Here is a 22,792-nt window from a genome sequence, read left to right on the forward strand (position 1 = left end):
CTACTCACTAAAATTTGACAGTAAGATTTCAAGGTAGTTTTAATCTGCAGAATGCATTACAAACTTACACTGAAATGGAAGCTTTACCCTAACTGGCTATATTTCATAGTGCCAAAAGGTGCTACACACACTGCCAAATGGGGCAAAGAAATCATCAATCTGGCCCATATACTAACCTAGTGATGTACGAAATCAACTTTCCTGTAAAATATACTGGTGCAAAAATAGAACAAATGTTATGGGAGTAACAAAGGACTGTTTGACTGGACTTAAAGCCCACTCCATTAAATGGACCCCATACTGACACTGTTAATCAAGCTAAGAACCTGAGATTAGCAGGCCAAAAGCTTGAAAGGAAATCCTACTAGTATGATTCTGATGAATGTACATAGAAATAAAATGACTCCTTTGACAGATTGCTCTACTCATTGATCAGTGCATCACACAAGCATCATCAGAGAAGCTCTTTACAGTGGGGGATAATTAAGACAGTGACTTACAAGTGGACAATATGCACAGAGCAAGAGACTGCAGTGCTCAACCCTAAATAGGTATGTAATACGTCCCTCCCCTCAAGACTCAGGGATCTATGTGTAAGAACAGGTAGAAAGAGTTGAGCTAGAGCTGGAAAAGGACGTTCCCCAGATAGTATTTTTCAAACAACAGAGCAGATGCACAAAGGAACTCACAAAGACTGCAACTGAATGGACGTCTTACACAATCTCAAGCCTGACAAAATCCCAGCATGGAGAAAGGGAAGCAGGTACACAATTCCAGCCCTATCCAAAAATTGATAGCTGTTAGAAAAGGAAAATCCATTTTCTTCAATGGAATAACACTGATTATATCAACTACACACAAAGGCAGACCAGGTGTTCAGGAATAGTTGACTAACACAACTCAGACTCCTATTTTTTTAATGTGTTTTACATGTTTGTTTAAGAGAAAGTAAAGACATGAAGTCCAGAAGATGGAGACATAGAGGATTATTTGGGAAGAGATGGGGGAGGAGAAAGAAAAGGAACAAAATTAAAATGCATGAACATATTACTACTAAAAGCACTAAAAAATAATTTAAATCAAAGTTGCTATATAAATGAAGATTTACATAGAGGAGAATTTCATAGAATCAGAAAGTAGTTAAAAATACATTAATTTATAACAACCAAAAACTCTGGACTAGAATACTTCTAAAAATTCCGAGTAATTTATCATTGGGCTACTTTCTATAGGTTTTCTTAAAACAGAAGAGTCTTTCCTTCTAAAACATCACATCATTATTCACTGTGCAGGAATTATCTTGCAAATCAAATGGAAAATTAAGGCAATCACCTGGGGCTGCTTGCTCATCTTTCACAGGTCTGTCTTCATCCTCAAAAGGGTTAGTGAATATACTGCCCTTGGGTTTTTCTGCAGCTTCTTGGAGGTATGAAATAAAAATAAAAATGATGTACATTAAAAGCAAGAACACATTATATTCCTTTATGTATGCCAAATAATAAAGCCTCCTATAATAAAACATAGAATCTTCTATAGTTCTGTCAATAAAATAATACCATTAGACTCATATGATATGTGGCTTCCAGTTGTGTAATATACCAATTCTGATAAGGCTTTAATATTATCTGTGAGAAATACCTGCCAGATCATTTGTGTCTATGTTTAAGAAGAGAAAAATTACACAACCAATTCCTTCACAATTTGATTACTAGAAAAAAATGAATTTTACTTATTAAAAAGTAATATTTCTAAACTTCTTTGCAGGGAGAAATCTGAAACATACACACAAATATATGTGTACAAACCTCAGTTACACTTTTTTGAGGGTTTATTTCATAATGTGAAACAGTCTACAAAATTGCTTCTTCTGGGTCAAAGACCATACATATACTATGAATAAACAGGATATGTGAAAACAAATGCCCCATCTTTCTAGAACCTTTTTATGCCACTTCTTCTGTTCATAGAATAGGAAGTAGTCTATATTTGGCTATCAGAGCAAATATCAGATTTTTAAAGATTATTTAATTAAATTTAATTGCTGCCTTAACTTTATCCTTCATTCACAATTAATTCAACTTTATTTACCAGACTCTTATTTAACTTTTAACAACTGCTATATACCCCAGGTTTAAAAAGAAAATTCTTTCAAAAAGTCATATGAAAATCCACAGCAATACACAGTATATCAATACACATCAAGGCAGGCCATATGTTCAAAAGTAGTCAGCCAACACAAATCGAATTCCAATTTTTTTATGTGTTTTTCCACATTTGTTTAAGAGAGACCTGCCTCAACTCAATGTACCAGGCTCTGCTGACTCCCCATGAGACATCTTGCCTTGGAGGGGGTGGAAATGGGGGATGGGTTGGGGGGGAAGGGTGGGGGTGGGAGGAGGGAGGACAGGGGAAACTGTGGTTGATACGCAAAATGAATAGAAAAATCTCTTATTAAAAATAATAAAAAGAGAAAGAATAAAAATATGAAGTCTACAGAATGGAAAGGTGACAGACAATTTGGGAGGAGTTGGAGGAGTGCAAGAAATGTGATAAAAATCAATTGTATGAAATTCTCAAAGAAAAACATGATCATAGAAAAATAATTTTAAACAAAGATGGTACATAAATGAAGATTTATATACTTTAAAATTTCACATATCAGGAAATAGTCTATTTCTCAAAAAAGGAGGCAATAGTCTATTTCTCTAAAAAAAGGAAGCTTTAATTAAAACAAAAATATTGGATTAGCAAAGTGAACAGTGTATCACTGGGCTACTTTCTATATCTGTTTTCCTAAAACAGAAAAGATCCTTTCCTCTGAAAGCACTATTCAATGTACAGGAATTATCTTGCAAATCAATATAAAAAACAAAGCAATGACCTAGGGCTGCCTTGTCATCTTTCACAGGTCTGTCTTCAACCTCCAAAAGGTTGGTGAATATAGTGCCCTTGGGGTTTTTGTTTGGTTGGTTGGTTATGGTTTTTTTTTCCAGCTTTTGGGGGATATGAAATGAAAAATAAAAATGATATACAATTACAACTAAGACTGTGGGAGGCCAGCTCCCACCTTTTAAAGGGATTCTATGAGGAGGAGAGAGGAATAAGAAAATATTAAATAGAAAGATACCAAAAAGGAGAAAGAAACACAGGATAGCTTCAAGAGGAGCAGGATCAAAACCCAATGGTCCCTTCTGCCTCTTCAAAAGGGCTTTTTAGAACACTGACAGGGGTGGGGCAAAAGACCTCCCCCGTGCTAGATCAAAGCACACTGTACAGCCAAATGTAGACCCCTCCAAACACCTGGTAACATGTCCATGGTCAAATTATCCCCCTATGCAGCCCTGCTAGATAAAGAAAGCTCAGATTCTCAGACCCTGAGTAAGTTCTCACCAGGCAACCTCTGTGGGTCTCTAAAGAAGACTAAGATGTGGTTGATATAATCAGTGTATTCCATTGTGTTCCTGTTTATATGCCAAATAATAAAGCACCCTATTATAAAATATAGATGCTTCTATAGTGTCATGAAAAAGCTAGCTAGCTGGTAGGCAAATTCAGATAATTGTATTATTTTGTGTAAATTGCCTCCTAGGTTACTTGTGTCTATGTTTAAAAAAAGAGATATTTCAGTATTAATATCTTCACAATTTGGTTATTTCAGGGGGAATATGTAACATAACAAAAATTACTCATTCTAAATAAAACTGTTTTTTAGGAGATATATGAAACATATATACCCACACAAAAATGCCCTTGTGTTTAAAGCCCAACTGCTATCATTCTGAGGCCTTTGTATGAGCAGTCTACTACTTGTTTCTTTCATATCCAAAGACCATACAGTTTGCACTAAGACTTGTCATAGCAAATACCCCATCTTTCTGTAAATTTCTTATTTTAGTTCTACAAATCACTTAATAGAAGTAGGCTATCCTTAGCTACCAAGGCAAATATAAAATCATTTAACTATCAACATAACTTCACCCTCCATTTACAACTAATTCACCCATACAAGCCAGATTCTTCTTATTTTAACTACTACATCACACTCTTGGTTCAGTGTATCCACTATTTTTTAAAGAGCTCTAGTGATGTTACTCACATTTTTTTTTTAACATTGTCTCTCTGTCATCCATTTTCAGGATTTGACTAGCATCAGAGCATCACATTGACATTTTCGTTCTATTTCTTTTTCTTCTTCTTTTTTTTTTTTTTTGATTTTTCAAGACAGGGTTTCTCTGTGTAGCTTTGAAGCCTGTCCTGGAACTTGCTCTGTAGAACATGATAGCCTAAAACTCTGCCTCCTGAGTGTTGAGATTAAAGGCATGTGCCAGCACTGCCTGGCCACACTGACATTTTCAACAAAGATTCACCTAAATTCCTAGAAATGGTTACTCCTGTCAATTTCTGGAACTCTTTTATCAACAAGACAACAGTGTCCCTTTGAATACCCTTCAAATCCCTTATTTGCTATCTTTTATTTCAGACAAACTGATCAAGTATTACATTCTCATTGTAAAGTTTCTTCATAGTTCCTTGTATTTTCATTCAATCCATTATGTTTCTTCTGGCTTTGCTCCATATCTGATTCAACTTTCATAACTGTTCAATACCACCAATAATTTTAATTTAAGTATCCCTTTCTGAGCATTGAGTCAGCTCTTGCTTCTGAGTCACATTCTCATCTACTTTTTCTAGTCAGAAGCAACTAGAGGTTAGCAATTTTGTTTTGTAAGGAGCTAGACAGTAAACATTCTGAAGGATACATATAGTCTCTGTGTTTATCACATTTTTGTGTGCTTTAAAGAAAAGAATAACTATCAAAGAACATAAAAAAACAATCTCCTCACACAACTACATGTGCTGGTTATGGCCCTCTGTAATGTCCACTCGAACCTCTATGAATGAATAGCTATTGCAATTGATTTCTAACTATATTCTCCTGTTACAATGTTTTCTTTTGTTTAAATTCCCACCTCTATCTCTCTGCTCCATTCAACAAATGTTCCTAACCTCCACTTTAAATGAAGCTTAAAGGCTATCTCTGGAAGTGAGTTTACACATTCCATTATACCATCTTAAAACTCTCTTTGGGACTGAAAAAAAGTGGGTTAGCAATTCAAAGTATTTTTGCTGCCCTTCCATAGAACATGAGTTCAGTTTCCAACACCCAAATCAAGTGGCTCACAACTGCCTGTAACTATAGCTGCTGAGAGTATCCGGTGCCCTCTTCTGTCTCTGTACCTGCATGCATGTACAAAAACACATGCACACAGAGAGATAAATATATATTACATTCCCAACTCTTACATAACCAAATCCAACTATTGAAATGGTAAAAATTTTGGACAAAGAATTCAAAAGTCTACTTTTACAGACAATTAATGACCTCAAAGTGGATTTAAAAGAACAGGTAAATAAATTCAGCCAGGCAGTTCAGGGAGAGATGAGAACTCAACGACTATGATATAAAATATAGCAAAGAGACAGAGGTTCTGCAAAAAAAATGAATAAATCAATATTTGAAATCAGTGATTCACTGGTCCCAGGAAAGGAGAAGGAGATTCAGGCCTGGAGATGAGTGTCAGGCCAGATGGAGACTGTGAGTATCACAACTCATGTCCTTCAGTGGGAATCATCAGTTACATAGCATATATATGGGTAATGATGAGAGTGTACAATTCACAGACACATTTATAAATCTTGTAGGAATGGTTAGGAGTATGACCAATGTAAAAGAAATATATGGGTTTAAGGGGTGGAGGATGGGAGAGGTTAGAAGAGAGAATGTAGAAAGTGATAACATGAAAAACCTTTCAAACCATCAAAGGGCAAACCAGTACAATAAAAGCTTGGTGAGAAATACATGTACATGTTTAAAAAGAGTTTAAGTGAAATGGTAATATGAAATGGAGGGACAACAACCCAAACTTACAGCACATACTACAAATAAAAGTCCTAGTACCTGGAACTTCTTTTTGAGGTACTGGCCAAAGTTTTCTCATAGACCCAATCCCTAACACCATAGGCCATTTCCTTTGTTATTGGTAACCCTCTACAATTTGACAAGAATTTCAGAGTAGTTTTTTGTTGTTGTTGGTTTTGTTTTTTTGTTTTTTCGAGACAGGGTTTTTCTGTGTAGTTTTGTGCCTTTCCTGGAACTCACTTGGTAGCCCAGGCTGGCCTAGAACTCACAGAGAGCCACCTGGCTCTGCCTCCCATTAAAGGCGTGCACCACCACTGCCTGGCCTCAGAATAGTTTTAATTTGCTGAACATAACACATATTTATGTCATGGTACATAGAGAAACCCAGCTGGTACTCAACTGGAAGCTTCACCCTTACTGGCTAGTGTTCACATTACTAAAATGTACTATAGACACTACTAGCAGAAAAAGAAATCAACACCATATAGCTATGAACCCTCTGAACTCAATAACCACCTGCCTTCAAAATATGCTCACTGGCACAATAGTGGTAAGAATGTTATGAAATGAACCAGTTTTTCACTGGACTTAAGGCTCATCCCATGAAATGGAATCTATAACTGACAATGTCAATGAGGCCAATAACCTGTGACAAGATAGGTCTTGGGACCTTAGGGAGTAAAAAAAAATCAACCATTATTATTCTGCTAAACATATTAAAATGACATATTCATTGATCTGTGCATCATTCAAACTCTGTCAGAAAAGCTTCATGCAGTAGATGGCAATTAATATAGAGACCTAAAAGTAGACCACCTGAAGAAAGTGAGAAGACTTTGAAATACCCAACCTTACACAGATGTCTGTATTAAACCCCTGCTGTCAAGGCTCAGGGATTTATGTGGAAATGAGGACAGAAAGACTGGAAGAACCAGAGATGGTAGAAGTCTTCAAGGAGACAGGGTTTTCAAAATCTAACAGGGTAGATGCAGAAAGGAACTCACAAAGACTGCAACAGAATGTATAATACTTGAACAAGCTCAAGCCTGATAAAATCCTAGAATGGTCGAGCAGTGGTGGCACATGCCTTTAATCCCAGCACTCGGGAGGCAGAGCCAGGTGGATCTCTGTGAGTTCAAGGCCAAACTGGACTACCAAGTGAGTTCAAGTGAGTTCTTGGAAAGGCGTAAAGCTACACAGAGAAACCCTGTCTCGAAAAACAAAACAAACAAAAAAAAAATCCTAGAATGGAGGAGAGGAAGTAGGAACAACAAAGTCCCAGCCCTAGCCAAGAATCACTAAGAATCAATTTACAATTGAGACCTGTTGGATAAGAGAAGATCAGATTTGTACACCGGAATGACACTGGCTACCATTCCAAGGCAGGCCCCATGTTCCAGAATAGTCTGAAAACATGTACCAGACTCCCATTTTTATGTGTTTTGCTCTCTTTTATTAATTAATAGCATCAAAAACAGGAATTCAGGTGGACAGGGAAGTATGGGAAGATCCTGAAGGAATTGGAGGCAGGGAAAGTATATGATCAATATAAATTATATGAAATTCTCAAAGAAAAGCATTAAAATGTAAAACTAAAAATATTTTAAACAAAGGTGCCACTTAAATGGAAGTTTTAGGTACATTAGAATTTCATATAGTCAATAAACAGTCTGATTTTCTCAAAAGTAGGCTTTCATTAAATACGAAGCATCACTGACTTACCACAGTGAAAATTTCTAACAATTTAACATTGATTTACATTTTTGTTTTCTTAAAACATAAAAAGAGCCTTTCCTTCTGAAAACGCTATACTCTTAATCAATGTACAGGAATCATTTTTTAGATTGATGCAGAAAAAGTTAATCACCTGGGGCTGCTTCTACACTTTCCAAAGCTGTGGCTCCATCTTTCCAAGGTCTAGTCACTCCTCTGCTCCTTGGTTTCTTTTCAGCTGTTTTGAAATAAAATGGAAAAAATTATATGCACTTAAAAACTAGAACATGTTAGGTTCTTAGATGCATGCCAAATATTAAAGCTTCTAGTAATAATTTATATATTCTAATATAGTGTTGTCATAAAAATATTCATTCTCATGTGGCCTAATTCACATAATTTTAATTTTTGGCTGGCAGAGACCACACACACACACACACACACTTTTGATATAAAGATGGAATTTTATAGCTAAGAGTGCCTACATTAAAATCAGATATCAAATTAATAACCTAATGATTTATCTAAAGGTCTTAGAAAAGTAAAAACAAGCCAAATTAAAAATTCCTAAAGGGGAAAAAGACAATACATATTTGATTTTTTGAAAGATAAGTAAGACTGATAAACCTTTAAGCTAGCCAAAACAATGAAGACTCAAATCAGTAAAAATAGGGATAAAAGAGGTAGTATCACAATATAAAGTAAACCTCAAAGGAATACAATTTAAACTAGTGTTGTAAATAAGCACCAATGTGTTCTTGGTAAGCCAATTAGTAGGTGATTTCGTTTTCTTCAATTTTATTGATATACAGGTTTCTTTTGTTTGACCTCAAAGTAAATACTTTGAGTAAGACTAACTGAGTTTACAATTTCATAGGTTAAATATACATTCTAGCAAAAAAATGTACACCAAATATATGGAGGAGTACTTTCCAACAAATTTCTTGGTTCTTTAACATTTCGTAGAGTAAGTTTGTCGACTAATTATGATAACAGTAAGTAAATAGATTAATATATCCATATATCAATATAATTGTATATATATGAAAACAATACAATACCTGCTCTATAAGATGTTTCTAGTTGGTCTCTATGAGTACTAGCAAATAATATCCTAAGTTTTAATTAAAATATCCTAAAGGCTATATACTAAAATATTAGCAATCATTATTTCTTGAAGGAAAGCATATACACAATTTTAGGTTAGCCTCTGACCACTGTACTGTTATTTTCTGAATGTTCTGTAATAAACACCAATTTGTAATTAAAAATGCAAAATGCCTCAATAAAGATGAATAATCTAGCCACTTCTGTAAATAACAGAATCAGCTATTCTAAAGAAAATATTATTTGACAAAGCATAACATTCCACTTAAATAGTCATATAGCTGTCCCTATAGTAAATCTGTAGATTTGACCACCAATAGATAGATAATGCTAAGGAAAAAATTCTGTATCATTACTGAACATATACAGACTTGTCATTATTTCTTAAATGATATAACTATTTACATAGCACTTATATTGGACCAGGTGAAAGTATTCTAGTGATGATTTAAAATATAAAGGATGGAGGCCAAGCGGTGGTGGCACACCTTTAATCCCAGCACTTGGGAGGCAGAGCCAGCCTAGTATACAGAGTAAGATCCAGGATAGGCACCAAAACTCCATATAGAAATGCTGTATCAAAAAAAAAAAACCCAAACAAACCAAAAACCAAAAAAATAATAAGATAAAATATAAAGGATGGTATAAATAGGTTATATACAAATACTCCATTTTATAAAGGGTTTGGGCATCCTTGCATCTTGCTATCTTTAGAGGCCATGGAACCAATCCCCTAAGGATACTGAGGGATGACTCTCTATGAATGAACTAAAAATAACAGATATTTATACAGTTTCATTGCATGTCAGCAGTGATCTTTAGTGTCCTCAAACCTAATACACAATAATCTACAGTTCAGTCTCAAGCAATTTCAGAATTCAAGTGTAGATTAATTATATTAATTAGAAGTCCTTCAAAAAGTCATTCCATAAAGGAAAAGGGTTCTCTGTTGTCCAGGTAGTTGAATTCTAACAAACACACAATGCTACCTCTATTACAAGAATACATGTTCTCTTTTATGTTTTAGCCATCCAATTCCACAGATTTCCACTTATAATTCTTCCTGTGTCATGATTTAGACTTCTAGATACCATTTTCCCACTGTCTTCTACTTTCCTACACAGTGCCCCCAAGAAGAAAAAAAAGATGATTTTTTTTGTCCCCTAACATTTCCATTTTCAAATATTTATTACTTACAAACTGATTATAACAAGGACAAAGAACTAGCTACAAAGGAAAATAATGTTTCTAAAATTTAGTGGTAACTGTCCCAGTTTTTATTTTAAAACTTGGTGGGTCTTGCATCAATTTCTAAATTCTAATCTGAAGATTTACACTAATTGCCTACTTATCTATCATCTATACTTCATGACTCTAATAACATTAACAAGTCTGGACCTCAGCTCCCCCATCATCTTTCCTGAGTCTCTTGATGATCCAAATAGATTTATAAGAATCAATGACATTTTCCAGTACTAAAAATATCTAAACACACAATGAAAAGTGACTCCTATTTAAAAGGAAATGATCCGTTTCAGAAAACCAAGGATTCATCTAAGAGACTTTACTTTGGAAGGTGTCAAATACAGCACAGTCAATGAGAACCAATTACATGCCATTTCTAAGAGATTTAAAACATTATGCCTATATAACTAAAGCAAAAATGAACTATATTTAAAGGTTCTATCTATAACTTTGATTCAATCCTATTGCAAAACTTGGCTTGTGGATTTAAGTTATTTTAAAAAGTTACAGAAGGAAAAAACTAGAATGGTTATTGAGGCCTATAATCCCAGCACTTGGGCGAGGGAGACACAGAAAAACAGCTGCAAATTCAAGTCTAGCCCATATTAGAGTGAGATCCTATCCTTGAAAAACAGTGTTTTTTTCCCCTTGGCACACTTTCTATACTAAATTAAAATTAGATCGAACAATATTTACATGCTTTTTCAGTCCTATTATATAGTTGTGTCTCATAAATATTCATCCTAGTAAAGAAGTAAAAAAAAAAAATCAATAAACAAGAAATCACAATCAGAATTTAGAAGGGCTTTAGAGTCAAATTTTAAAAGCATATGAGTTTTCTGCTTATAAATCACAGAAGCATTGTAAACTATCCCCTTCACCTCTCTGGGGAAATATTTTCCATGGTGACTATTTTATTTCACAACTGCTACAAATATATACTTGACAGTATTAAAAAAGTACAATAGCTATAATCATTAACATTTTCAGAAGAAAATACACACAAAAAAGCAGTTTTAGGTGAATTGGAAATTAATTTAACAATATAAGCTTTGAAAAAAAATCACTTGAATTTTAAATAGTATCTTTTTTCTTCCTGAAGAATTTCTAGCACTGACTTCCACTGTGTTGTTCAAAATAATCACAGCAGTAACTGCTACAAATTTCACAAAAAAAACATTTAAATGTTCTGATGTAATAACCAGCAAAATGTTATTCATATTTCCATAGCGTAAAGGTTTTTAGTAAGTATCATTCAAAGTCAGTGGAAAATTATTCATGGTCATATTCCTAAAACTTAAGAGAAAAAATATGCTTTCATTATAAATTGCTCATCTAAATAATTAAATACTACTTATAATCAGATTGTTCCTTGCTTTTAAAAAATACAAGCATTTTCATGGTAGAAAAAAATCAAAGACTGAATTTTTCCCCATGTATTTTAAAAACAACTTCTGAAAGTGACTATTCAAATAAGTGCTAAAAGTATCAATAAGTAATATTTAAAACAGGACTGTCTAAAGTCTTTGGTATATGTAGTGCACAAAAGCTAACAAAGCAAACAATAGATTTCTTTAACCAGATTTTAGCTACAGTATAAAGATAATTCCTACCTTTAGAAATACCCCAGAGTGACAAGCTGCTGCTGTATTTACCATTAAGATGACTTAGGTTCCACTTCATAGCCTTACTCTTTCTAACCAGGATTAAAACTGTATTTCTGGAGAAAAGGACTCAACAACAAAGCCCATGTTGCCTGAGCAAGCCTGCATTTCTAGCAAATGGGGATGGAGCTATTTGCATTGTTGATTTAAGGAGGGAGGAGTGAAGGGAATAGATAAAGGGGGCTGGTAATGTAATTTGTATATTGTCTGTGAGCTATTGAGACAGGGATCATCAGTCACCTGCTCAAACTCCCTTCATTTTTACCCTCCAAGAAGGACCAAAGGTTACCCTGGGTCAGAGAATTTGGAAAGAAATGAAAAGATACGTAAAATCTAACTACCAATCCATTGTGTCTGTCGAGAAAGTTATCCTTTTGAACTGCATGTTCCTTTAACCAAAGCATTTTTAATAGCCTTAAGAGAATCCTGCTAAAATATATCATAGCACAGAACCAAGGAAGATTTCAAAGTTGAGGCACTGCTTGTAATTACTGTAATATTTAGGAAAAAATATTTAAATGAGAGAAAAGCCTTTTTATTTATTCCAAGCGACTTCTTTGCATCATAATAGCCTTCTCATTCACACAAGTGAAACACTTGATCCAAGCTGTTCGTATAAGACAAGAAAATAATCACGTTTTAGATTTCATGCCTTTTTGGGTTCGTAGCATCTCTAGCAATTTCATTCATTCCTAACAAAAAGAATGTTCAGTGTCCTAAGTATATTAATCTATACTGCATTACAAATCACACGAAGAGGAAAAATATAAATGAGTATTTGAATGTCAGTCAGCAAGACTGGCACACTGAATTTTGTTTCAATTTTTTTCTGAGAATTTTATATGTACATATAATGTATTATGATCAAGTCTACCTTAAACTCTTTACAGCCTTCATTATATGAACATCTACTATTATCTGATCTACCTGACAGAAAATTTAATGTAGTTTTAAATTAAACACACAGTCCTACAATAATAAAGTTGATAAATACATGGTTTAAAATGTACAAAAATCTTAATTTTGAAATTTAGATAGGTAAGGCATAAGTTATAGAACATACATACTCCTTTGAAGAGGGAAAACAGCAGCCACAACTTACATGTTTTGATGTGTGTGGGTTGGGAGAGTAATAAAAAAGTAGAAAATAAAGCTGTTGCTTATTTGCAAATTAAAGGTGTGAAATACTTCCCAAGAGACAAACTTTAAAACAGTTAAGAAGAAAAATGCTAAATGCTACTTTTCCAAAATAAGGGAAGACTACATAAAAGAACCAGTTACACATTTTTAGATACTCCTTTAGAGTTTTAGTTAAGAAGAAAAACCTAAGTATTTATGCATGAAAGTATAAAATAAACATTCAAACAGACAGCAAATAATACAAAGATAATTATGGTTAAGATCTATCTCATTTTTCTTTTACTTTAACCTTAGGAATGGTACAAATTAAATAATGCATAGCAACACCTTGCTGAATCTATGTTTGCCCCTCCTCCACAGTTCCTCTTAGACAGAAGAAACTCCTCCATACCCTAGAGATCCTGCAACTTTATAGATCCAAATCATGTGAAAGTTTGCCTCTTGCTCTTCATACTAGTATATAATGTTACAGTTGGTCACTCAGGCCAGAAGACCAGAGAGGAAACAGAAAGTAAGAGGAAAAACATCCAAAAAGTATCCATCAAACAAAGGCTTAACTAAAAAATCAGCTCCTAAAGTGACATAACCCAAAACACAGATGACTAGTAGACCAGCATAAGAACAGTATCTGTAAGCACAAGACAACTTTACACAACTGAAGATAATCATTACCATCCATAATATATAAATATATAGCTAAATTTTAAAAATTCATTGTTTTAGAAATTATTTAAGTTCAAATTTAATTTACATAGTTTATGTTTAAAGTACTTAAGGATTGTTAAAACAAAGTAAAACATTTACCATAGAACTATTTCTTAAAGTCTGAATAATTTCATAATCTTAGGAAAATTACTAGGGCAAAAATTTTTTAATTAATTTTTATTTTATGTGTATTTTTTGCCAGCATGTATTTCTATGCATACATAATGTGTATGCCATGCAAGATGCCATCAGCAGACCTAAGAAGTTGTCAGATACCCTGAGACTGGTATTTCAGAAAGTTGTGAGCTGATATATAGGTGCTGGGAATAAAACCCAAGTCTTCTGGAAGAGCAGACAGTGCTTTTAACCACTGAGCCATTTCTCCAGGCCCTGGGACATTATTTTAAACAGAATTTTATTCTTCTGAATGCCTCAAATGACAAATGTATATCCCTATCCAAAAACAGAAAGAAAAATATCTTCATACATTAAGAAAGAGATCATTCCAGTTATGATCCTAAATGACTGGAATATCCTGTTTGTTCCTTTCTGCATTATATAACTGTAATGACTGGTGATAAAGTCCTATAACATGCTGGAGACATGGAAAGGGCAATAGGAGAAAAATAAATAGGAGTTTATAAAGAATCATTAAATGTCTATCAGTATATAAATGACCTAAATGCAACTAAGATTTACAAAGAAGATATGGGAGTGTGAGAAATTGGAAAAAAAAAAAAAAAGAAAAAAAGGAAGATCAAATAAATTGTTAAAAGAAAATTGCAGAAGGCCCTGTTTTCACTTATGAGACTGTCTCCTCCATGTTGCTAAAGACACAGCAACACATATGCAGTTCTACTACTTTTTTCCCTAGATATCCTATATTGACAGTCTTGGAAAGAAATTCGATCAGTTGTGACATCACAGTGAGCTTTGAAGGAGTACAAGGTCATAATAAGAGCCTGGAAAAGAAAATGTGGATAAATAAGAAAAAAGCACAGATTTACTAACCCCTGCAAAGCCCAATTAAAAATTCCATTATTTCTGATCATAGAAGTGTTCAGAGCTTAAAAAAAGGAAGAAGTTTCAAAGCAAATTAAACTTCATTACTGTTCTCTAAATCAAATAGTATTCATGTTTCACTGCAACTTTATTGCTTTAAATGATTATCTTTCAAAAGTTTTAAGTGCTATGAAAAAGAAATTGTTTATAAGTTCGAAAACATCACATATTTAAGAAATACTCAAAATGAATATAAAATTTTAATTTATAATATCTGATTATCTTACTATCATTTATGTTTTTTGAAAATAGTTAAAAGTAAGGCCCTTAAATTATTAAGTCAATAAAGACTTTTGTTAGTTGAAAAAGGACTATACTGTTAAAAATCAACGACTGAGGAAAATACTTTTAATTGGGGGACATGGGTTTAAGCTATGCAATAAATAAAACAGACAAACTAGTTTTAAAAAGTAGTATTCTAAGATGAAAAATGAGAAAAAGGTGATTAGTAGATAACTATAAAGGAATATTAATGCCCAAAACTCATTAGCAAATTATGGAATGAAAAATGTAAAAAATAAAGAAATTAGAAACTTTATCCAAGGTTGGGCAGGATAAAGAAAAATATTTTATCTAATTCAGAGGGTAATATATATGACTTCCTGAAATACAATTTGTTAACATAAGAACACATTCTCAACTTCAGCAAAAATATTGTATGAAATATGGAGGAATGCAAGCATATGTACATAAAAGTACTTAAAGCATCTAGTCTAATAACATAAATGTGAAAGTACTTCAATATCTAACAAAACAGAAATTTAGTTAAGTCAATTATTGTATAGCCACATGATGGAATGCAAATAGAATTAAATTGCAATTTGTAGGATATATTTTACACAAGAATGTAAGTGTTGTTCAAGTTATGATGGGATTGCATTTTGATAGTCAAAATTGCATTTGATACACTGCTTGCTGAACATCATAACTTAAACATAAACCTAATTTATCTTAAGACATGCTCAGAACATTTATGTTTGCTTATAGTTTAGTAAAATCATTTAACTTTAACAAAAATTCCATTTTAAAATAAAATATTGGGATCTTAATTTATTAAAAAAACTATCACAAAGTATATGGACATAAGAGATACGTATGGGCATTTTTCAAACATACTCAATTGTGAAAACATAAACATAGCATACAAAAGAAACATATCTACTATCAAAGCATTTTTTGCTTTGTTGTCCACTGCCAGTACCTAGCATAATAAAATATTTTAATCACATATTACTAGACTAGAAAATTATTAAAATTTATTATTCAAAGTATGGTTTCTCCTGAATATTTTTTGCTTTCACTGAATTGTACAGACAAAACTTGTAAATGTAGTCATCCGAAGTTAGGGATCCTCTCCACAGTCACAATATAGCATGCAAAAATAAGTAAGGAAGTAGAATATTCAGGATAATCTCTTCCAAACTGCAAGTTAAAGCATAAAGTGATGTACAAGTATATTCTTGTTATTACACAAAGAAAAAAGCCAAAAGGGATTATGGAAATAATTCATCTAAAGAGACCCTGGGTATGATTTCCATCACCACAAAAACATAACCAGACCCTCTACCACAAAGTTGGAGATGTAGCTCAATATAGAAGAAAAAGAAGGTACTCAAGGGTAACAGCATTCTTATTCACACATTCCAAACTAACCATGTCTTAAGCAAAATTCATCTGTTTTCAGAGTAAATTCAAAATTTATACCTGTGATGTCTATCCTGCCTACAGTACCATTCTGCATAGCAAAATACTTCTCTCTGATTAGTCATGTTTTTTTCTCTGAGGCTTTTCTTTACTCAGTCACCATTCTCTCTAGAATTTGAGCTACTTCCTTATTTACCATACATTTCTATTTTTGTAATTTTTAACAGGTTTATCCCTCAGTCCATTTCTCTTCACTAAAAGGTCGATTTCATGAGGGCAGATAATATGCCTTGGCTACCTTAGTATCATATATAGATCTTTGTAATATAAATATTTATCAAAATTAACCACTAACATCTACCTGCTAGATATAGCATCAAGAAACTGGTATTTATTACTGTACTATAATGAGATGTGTTAAATCACAGAAGACTTCCAATAGCAGTCAGTTACAAGAATAACATACCTATAAAGCACTTTCCTAGCCCCAACCTCCTCTATTTTCTTTACCTACTTATTTTATCTTTCTTTTTTATGATACAGATAACATTCAGTGAAGTAAATTTTAATTGTTTACATCTGACTCCACCAGTAAATTTGTACTAAACTCAAGGCTAATATATCTCGGGAGTGGTTATTTCAAAGACCACATCAGGCTTGCTTAAGCCCTTGAACGAGTTGCCAAGGAATTCTGATATTTCAGAGACATTTCTCTGAATGTAGGTATTTACATGATCACAGTATTCAATCTAGAAACAACATTACAAATGATGAATAGTACAATGACTGAACAGAAATCTACAACAACTTCCACAGAAGCTATAGTCGCATACAGATTTTACTTGATAATATCAAAGTATCAGGTTATCTTTAAAATATAAATAAAAATATATTTAAATACTTATTTTGTCCAACTTTTAAAATTATGGTTGAGATGTGACTAATGAAATACCCTGTGCAAATGTTTTTTTAAAAGCTTTGGTGTTGAGAATAGAATCCAGGGCCCTCTGCATACTACGCACTCATTCCACTGAGCTATATCCCCAGAACTCATGTATACATTTAAATTGAATAGTAATTACAAAAGTAATTTTAAATATAACCATCTCCTAAACACATCCAATGTTTATAACATGTTTCTAACATTCTAAATGTGACTTTTGGCTTTGCCAATATGCTCACCATGAAATGGAACATAAGATGCCTAGGGAGCTCTCAAGAATTCTAATTATCCTAATATGAAACTTGCATAATCTCTAGTACCTAGACTAGAGAATGTTATTACTGGTCTACCTGCCATTCTAATTTGGCATGAAGTCTTAATATCACCACTACTAAACACAATGCCATCAAAATAATATCTAAAATAACAACATATAATAAGATATTAGCTTACCAATACTTCCTGGTGGCTGCAATATATCTCCTGTAAGGCAACACCATCCAACTGGGAAGATGTCCCGGGAATCATATTTGCACCAATAATCAAATGTTCCACTCCACCCATCAAAAGTAATATGAATTTGATCTCCTTTGACAGCTCCAATTGTGGCAGGACAGATCAAAAATGGGTTTTTTCTATCAACAGCTTCAATCTTCATCCCAACTTTAAAATTATTTAGGGGTGGCGGTGGTGGTTCCTACAAAAATATTTTTAATTTTTTCACAATTAAGATACATTAAGAACTATCTTTTTAGTGTGTTCTTTTATAATCCCTAGTAACCAAAAAATAGGCTTCATATTTATCAGGAAGTAAGGTATTCTGAAAAAAAATCACAAAATATTCTTTTTACATTTCACTTTTTTTCCTGCAGAGCCAAGGATGTAGAAGCAAACAAAATTAGCCTGATCCATCCACTCATACAAGAAATTCTATCATGTGGCAGAAATTTAAGATTCACTGACAAAAATATTGAATACTGTCTCTAGGGAAGTATCACTTTAAAAGGTTTCCCCTCTGACTCCAGGAAAGAGTCAGAATATCAAAGGAGAGATTTTATTCTGAAGACATAAAAACAGGAAGGGCCCTGGAAATCAGTTACAAAACAGTAAGGATGTTGAAAAGCATGATGACCAGAAAGACCATGCTGGGAAACGTAGGAAGCATTAGAAGTCCTGTCTGCACATTCATGTCAGACTTCCAATCTCCAGAACTGATGTTTAAATAAATCTAGCCATCTACAGTAAAAAATTTAAAACATTGGAGAAAAAATGGAAGATGACACAAGAAAGGGAGACCTCCTATGCACATGGAATGGGAGTGTTGATAATATGAAAGTGGTTATTCTACCCAAACAATCTACAGGTTCGGTGTAATCTCCAATATTCCAAAACATTTTGTACAGTAACTGAAAAATCAATCTTAAAATTCATATTGAAGCCCAAAATAATACACTAGAGATAGGCAAAACAATCCTGAACAATGAAAAAAAAACATTGCTGGGGTGTCACTATTGCTGATTTCAAGTTACACTATAGAGCCATAGTAGTAAAACCAGCAAGGCATCAGGACAAAAGCAGACACTGTGGACAAGGGAAGAGTACTGAAGACCCAGGTATAATTACACATACCTACAACACCTGAATTCTGACAGAGATGCCAAAAACATACACTAGAGAAAATATAGCTGTTTAAACAAATTGTATTGAGAAATCCAGCTATATTCATATAGAAGAAGTAAATTTGATTCTTCTCTCTCAGCCTGAACACAAATCAATGTCAAATGAATCATAAATCTCAATGATAGATCTAAAACTTCTAGAAGAAAAAGTAGGGAATACACTGCAGTATTAGGTAAGGACTTTCTGAACAGGGCTCCAGTCATCCAGGAATAAATACAACAATTAACAATTTTGACTTTATGAAATGTCAAAAGCCTGTGTACTAAAAGGAAACTGTTAATCAACTGGTCATCGTGCAGAGAATAAAAGTTCTCAGTTATGAATGGGATAACCATTTCACACCATCTTATCACAACAAGGCTCAAGAATCATTGTGGAAAAGAAAGGCAGGAAGATTCTAAAAGCCAGATATCAGGGAGAACCAGAGCAAAACAGAAAATTTCTGGATGTTACAGGACTATTAGACTCATGAACTCACAGGAACTATAGCTGCTATTATGAACTGAATTGTGTCTCTTCTAACACAAATTTCTGTTACTACCAATATGAATACATTAAAAAATAGACCCTTAATCCAATTTGACTGGTGTGGTGTAATAATAAAAGGAAGAGACTCAGTAGGTGTGCACACAGAGAAAAGGCCATAAAGGACACTTTTTGTTGTAGCCTCCAAACTGTGGGAAACTTTTTTTATTATGTAAGCCACTCCACTTTGTTATAGTGGTCCTAACAAACTAAATCAGTATTTGCCAACCTGCAATGTAAAACAAAACAAAACAAAACTTTTTGTCCATATAGAAAAAAGACAATTTATTAAGCAGTCCCATTAAAAAATTAAACTCATGTTCTAGGGAACAAAAATTTCTTGTAATGTTTTTCTTACCTTCTTAAAGAACACTGCAGGGGCCAGTTCAGATCCAGTTAGTGTCCGTAGTAAGAACATGGGCCATGATGAAACATTCATTCTGTACCCTGTTTTATAAATTAATGAAAAACCTGTGAAACTATGGTAGTAGAGAACAAACATGTTATGCTCACATATCCTCTTCAGAGAATGACTTTCTAAGGACTTAAGTAAAAGGAGATGAATCTTCTTATACCTACAGTCATCACTCTGATGTCTGACAACAATGTCAAAGTGGAACCAGAAACTTTCATTTTAGAGCAGCCATTGACTAGGGTTTGCCAACAAACACACTTATGTTGGGGACAGGCCATAATAATACAGTTGATACATTTACTAAGATAGGGGTGCAAGTGAAGCATTGGTAACAGAGCTATCTATATAATAGTCAACATATACAAAAATGCTAAGACAGATCAAGTCATCCTCAAATAAACTTTTACTGAAATTCCCCAAAATATAACTAGGAAAACAGATGGTGATAGTGGAAATGGTGGTGCAAACATGGAAGAAGGCTGCAAAAGGCTTCTAGCCCTTTGCCTTAGACACCCCGATTTTCAAAAAGACCATGTCTTTTGAACCTCACAAATGTATATACAAAATGCATCTCATTTAAAATTTTTAAAGAAGAAAAACAATGAATGTATATTCTAGTTAACGCTTAAGTACTTAAGGAAAGTATATTAATATCAATAACTATTCTTGGATACATAAAGATAAGGTAGAAGAATAGATTAATAAAACAATATGGTAAAATAATGAGGTAGTGAGTTTATGGATATTCATTGTAAAATTCTTTTACATTTTGTGAATGTCTGAAACTTCACAAAATATTAGGGAAAAGACTTCTCTACCTTTAGCAATTCTTACATATACTAAGCATAATCTTTAAATTTGTAACAGAAGTTACCAAAATAGGTTTATTCGGAAATTTCACCAACTTATATCAGCATTTCACATATGCAGCAGGGACTACAAGCTTGCTAGTTTTACTATTTTCTGGGGAAAACATTTTCACTCAAAACCTGCCTCCCCAAAATACTAGAATTAGAAAAAAGTTTTCTATGCACTCTTGATGAATTCATTCACTAAGATAGGGGTACAAGTGAATCACTGGCTATCACCAGTCAACATATACAAAAATGCTAAGACAGATCAAGTCATCCTCAAATAAACTTTTACTGAAATTCCCCAAAATATAACTAGGAAAACAGATGGTGATAGCGGAAATGGATGGAATGGTTGTTACTCAATGCTTACTGTCAAGCCTGACCACCTGAGTTTGATGAACCCGCATGGTACATGGAAGACAAGGGATTTCCCCAAGTTGTACTCTGACCTTCACATGTGTCCTATGAGAGACACACACACACACACACACACACACACACACACACACACACCAACAAATAAGTGTAAAAGAAAAAGAATGAAAAATTAAAAAGTGCTTTTTGTGTAGTGACACATATCTGCAATCTCAATATTTGGGAAGCTGAAGCAAGAGGATCAATAGTTCAAGGCCAACCTGGGCTAAATTACTGAGATCCAGTCTCAAAAAGAAAAAAAGAAAAAGAAAAGAAGAGAAAAGAAAAAAAACAAACCTACCTCTGACTGGTTTAAACCCCAGCCCTTAAACTAAATCATTTTAATTAACAAAAATTTAAAAGATATTATTAATTATTCTCAGTATTCTGTATTACTGGGTCTTGGAAATGTCACTAATAAGGAAAATTCATTGTAAGTTTTACATTATTTCTTATCTTAAGCATTGTGAAGAACATGAAAACTAACATTTGAAATTCACTGGGAACGAAGAATGATGACCAAATAAACTAATCACTTATGTTTCTACAGATTATACAGATATTCCTCAGTTCTAAAAAGATTTTCTTCCAAAATGTCATAACCTTTTCACATTTTAAAAACATGGCCCAACCAAACACTACATGTGCTTAAACTTAAAGCTTTGCTAAAATTTCCATTCTCTCATCTTTTTCTATGCCTAACAGTAACGAGGCTCCTTGGTGTCTAATGGTTAGGAATGAAAGAACTGTCTCAATAACTAAAAAGTACTGATTCGTTTACTCCTCTCATAATGTAGATTCCCACATTCTTCTTATCCTCATCCTCATGCTCATGCTGCAAGTATTGAATTGCTCAATGAAAAGTATCAAGAGGTCTGTCACTCATATGAAATGTTACAGGCTTCTTCTCTAGAAGAGTTTCTGAATTTATATGCATGCTATAAGTAGGCTTCTTTTGGTATTTTAAATTTGAGGATTACTCTAACATTTGTTCAAAATGAGGCCTTTCGGCACACTTGTGCAGAATGTATACAAGTGACATGGTACTGAGTTCCTCTCCAATCATATATCCTCTACAATAACTCCCTGACCATATACTTGTAAGAAGGCCCAAGTAATATTTAAAAGGACACTTCAAGCCACATCTAGTGAATAGCTTACTAGTAAGACTATGGTATTTTAAGAACTATTTATCCTTACCCAGTGGAGGTTGAAGTAAATCTCCTGCCTGTTCACATGTCCCAACAGGCTGTATGTCTGATGAATCAACAAGTCTCCAAAAATCATTCTTATTGTCACTACCATCCAGTCGTAAACGTAATCTGGCACCAGTAGTTGCAATAACAGAAGCAACACACACTGAACCGATGTTGCGAGGGTCACGGGCTTCCAATTTCATACCAACTTGGAATTCATTAGTTGGTGGAGTCTTAGACTATATATAAATAACACTGTGTTAAAATGCATGAACTATAAGAAAAACAGATGGCAAATTATGTTACCAAAATACTTAGATGTTTTTTAGGTAGAGTCACAGCAGGTGAATAAGGTCAGCGTTACAAGGCTCAAGGCAAAGTTTCCCCTTTTTTTATTTTTTATTTTTTTTATTTCAAATTTTATTAAAGTTTCCCTTTTGACTGACACGCAGTATAAAACCACTGACTATCACTAGTCTCAGTCATTTGCATATTCAAGAAACCCAAATATAGACTATAAAATACTTCCTGAAAGACTTTAAAAATTAAGAATCACATTAAGCTA

At 33.5% G+C, this 22,792-nt stretch overlaps 1 protein-coding gene across 1 annotated transcript in view; it reads right to left on the bottom strand.

Moving 5' to 3' along the window:
• Scml2 (Scm polycomb group protein like 2) overlaps positions 1 to 22,792 on the bottom strand; it is a 102,151-nt gene that overhangs the window by 61,028 nt on the left and 18,331 nt on the right. Inside the window, exons 5-9 of the mRNA XM_036175461.1 lie at positions 22,232 to 22,466; positions 19,707 to 19,795; positions 17,597 to 17,840; positions 7,788 to 7,871; positions 1,333 to 1,419 (exon numbers count right to left, since the gene is read on the bottom strand). Of these exons, the coding sequence (XP_036031354.1) occupies positions 1,333 to 1,419; positions 7,788 to 7,871; positions 17,597 to 17,840; positions 19,707 to 19,795; positions 22,232 to 22,466 (739 nt within the window). The remainder of the gene's footprint in view (positions 1 to 1,332; positions 1,420 to 7,787; positions 7,872 to 17,596; positions 17,841 to 19,706; positions 19,796 to 22,231; positions 22,467 to 22,792) is intronic.

Source organism: Onychomys torridus, chromosome X, assembly GCF_903995425.1.
Source record: "Onychomys torridus chromosome X, mOncTor1.1, whole genome shotgun sequence".
NCBI classification, from domain to species: Eukaryota; Metazoa; Chordata; class Mammalia; order Rodentia; family Cricetidae; genus Onychomys; species Onychomys torridus.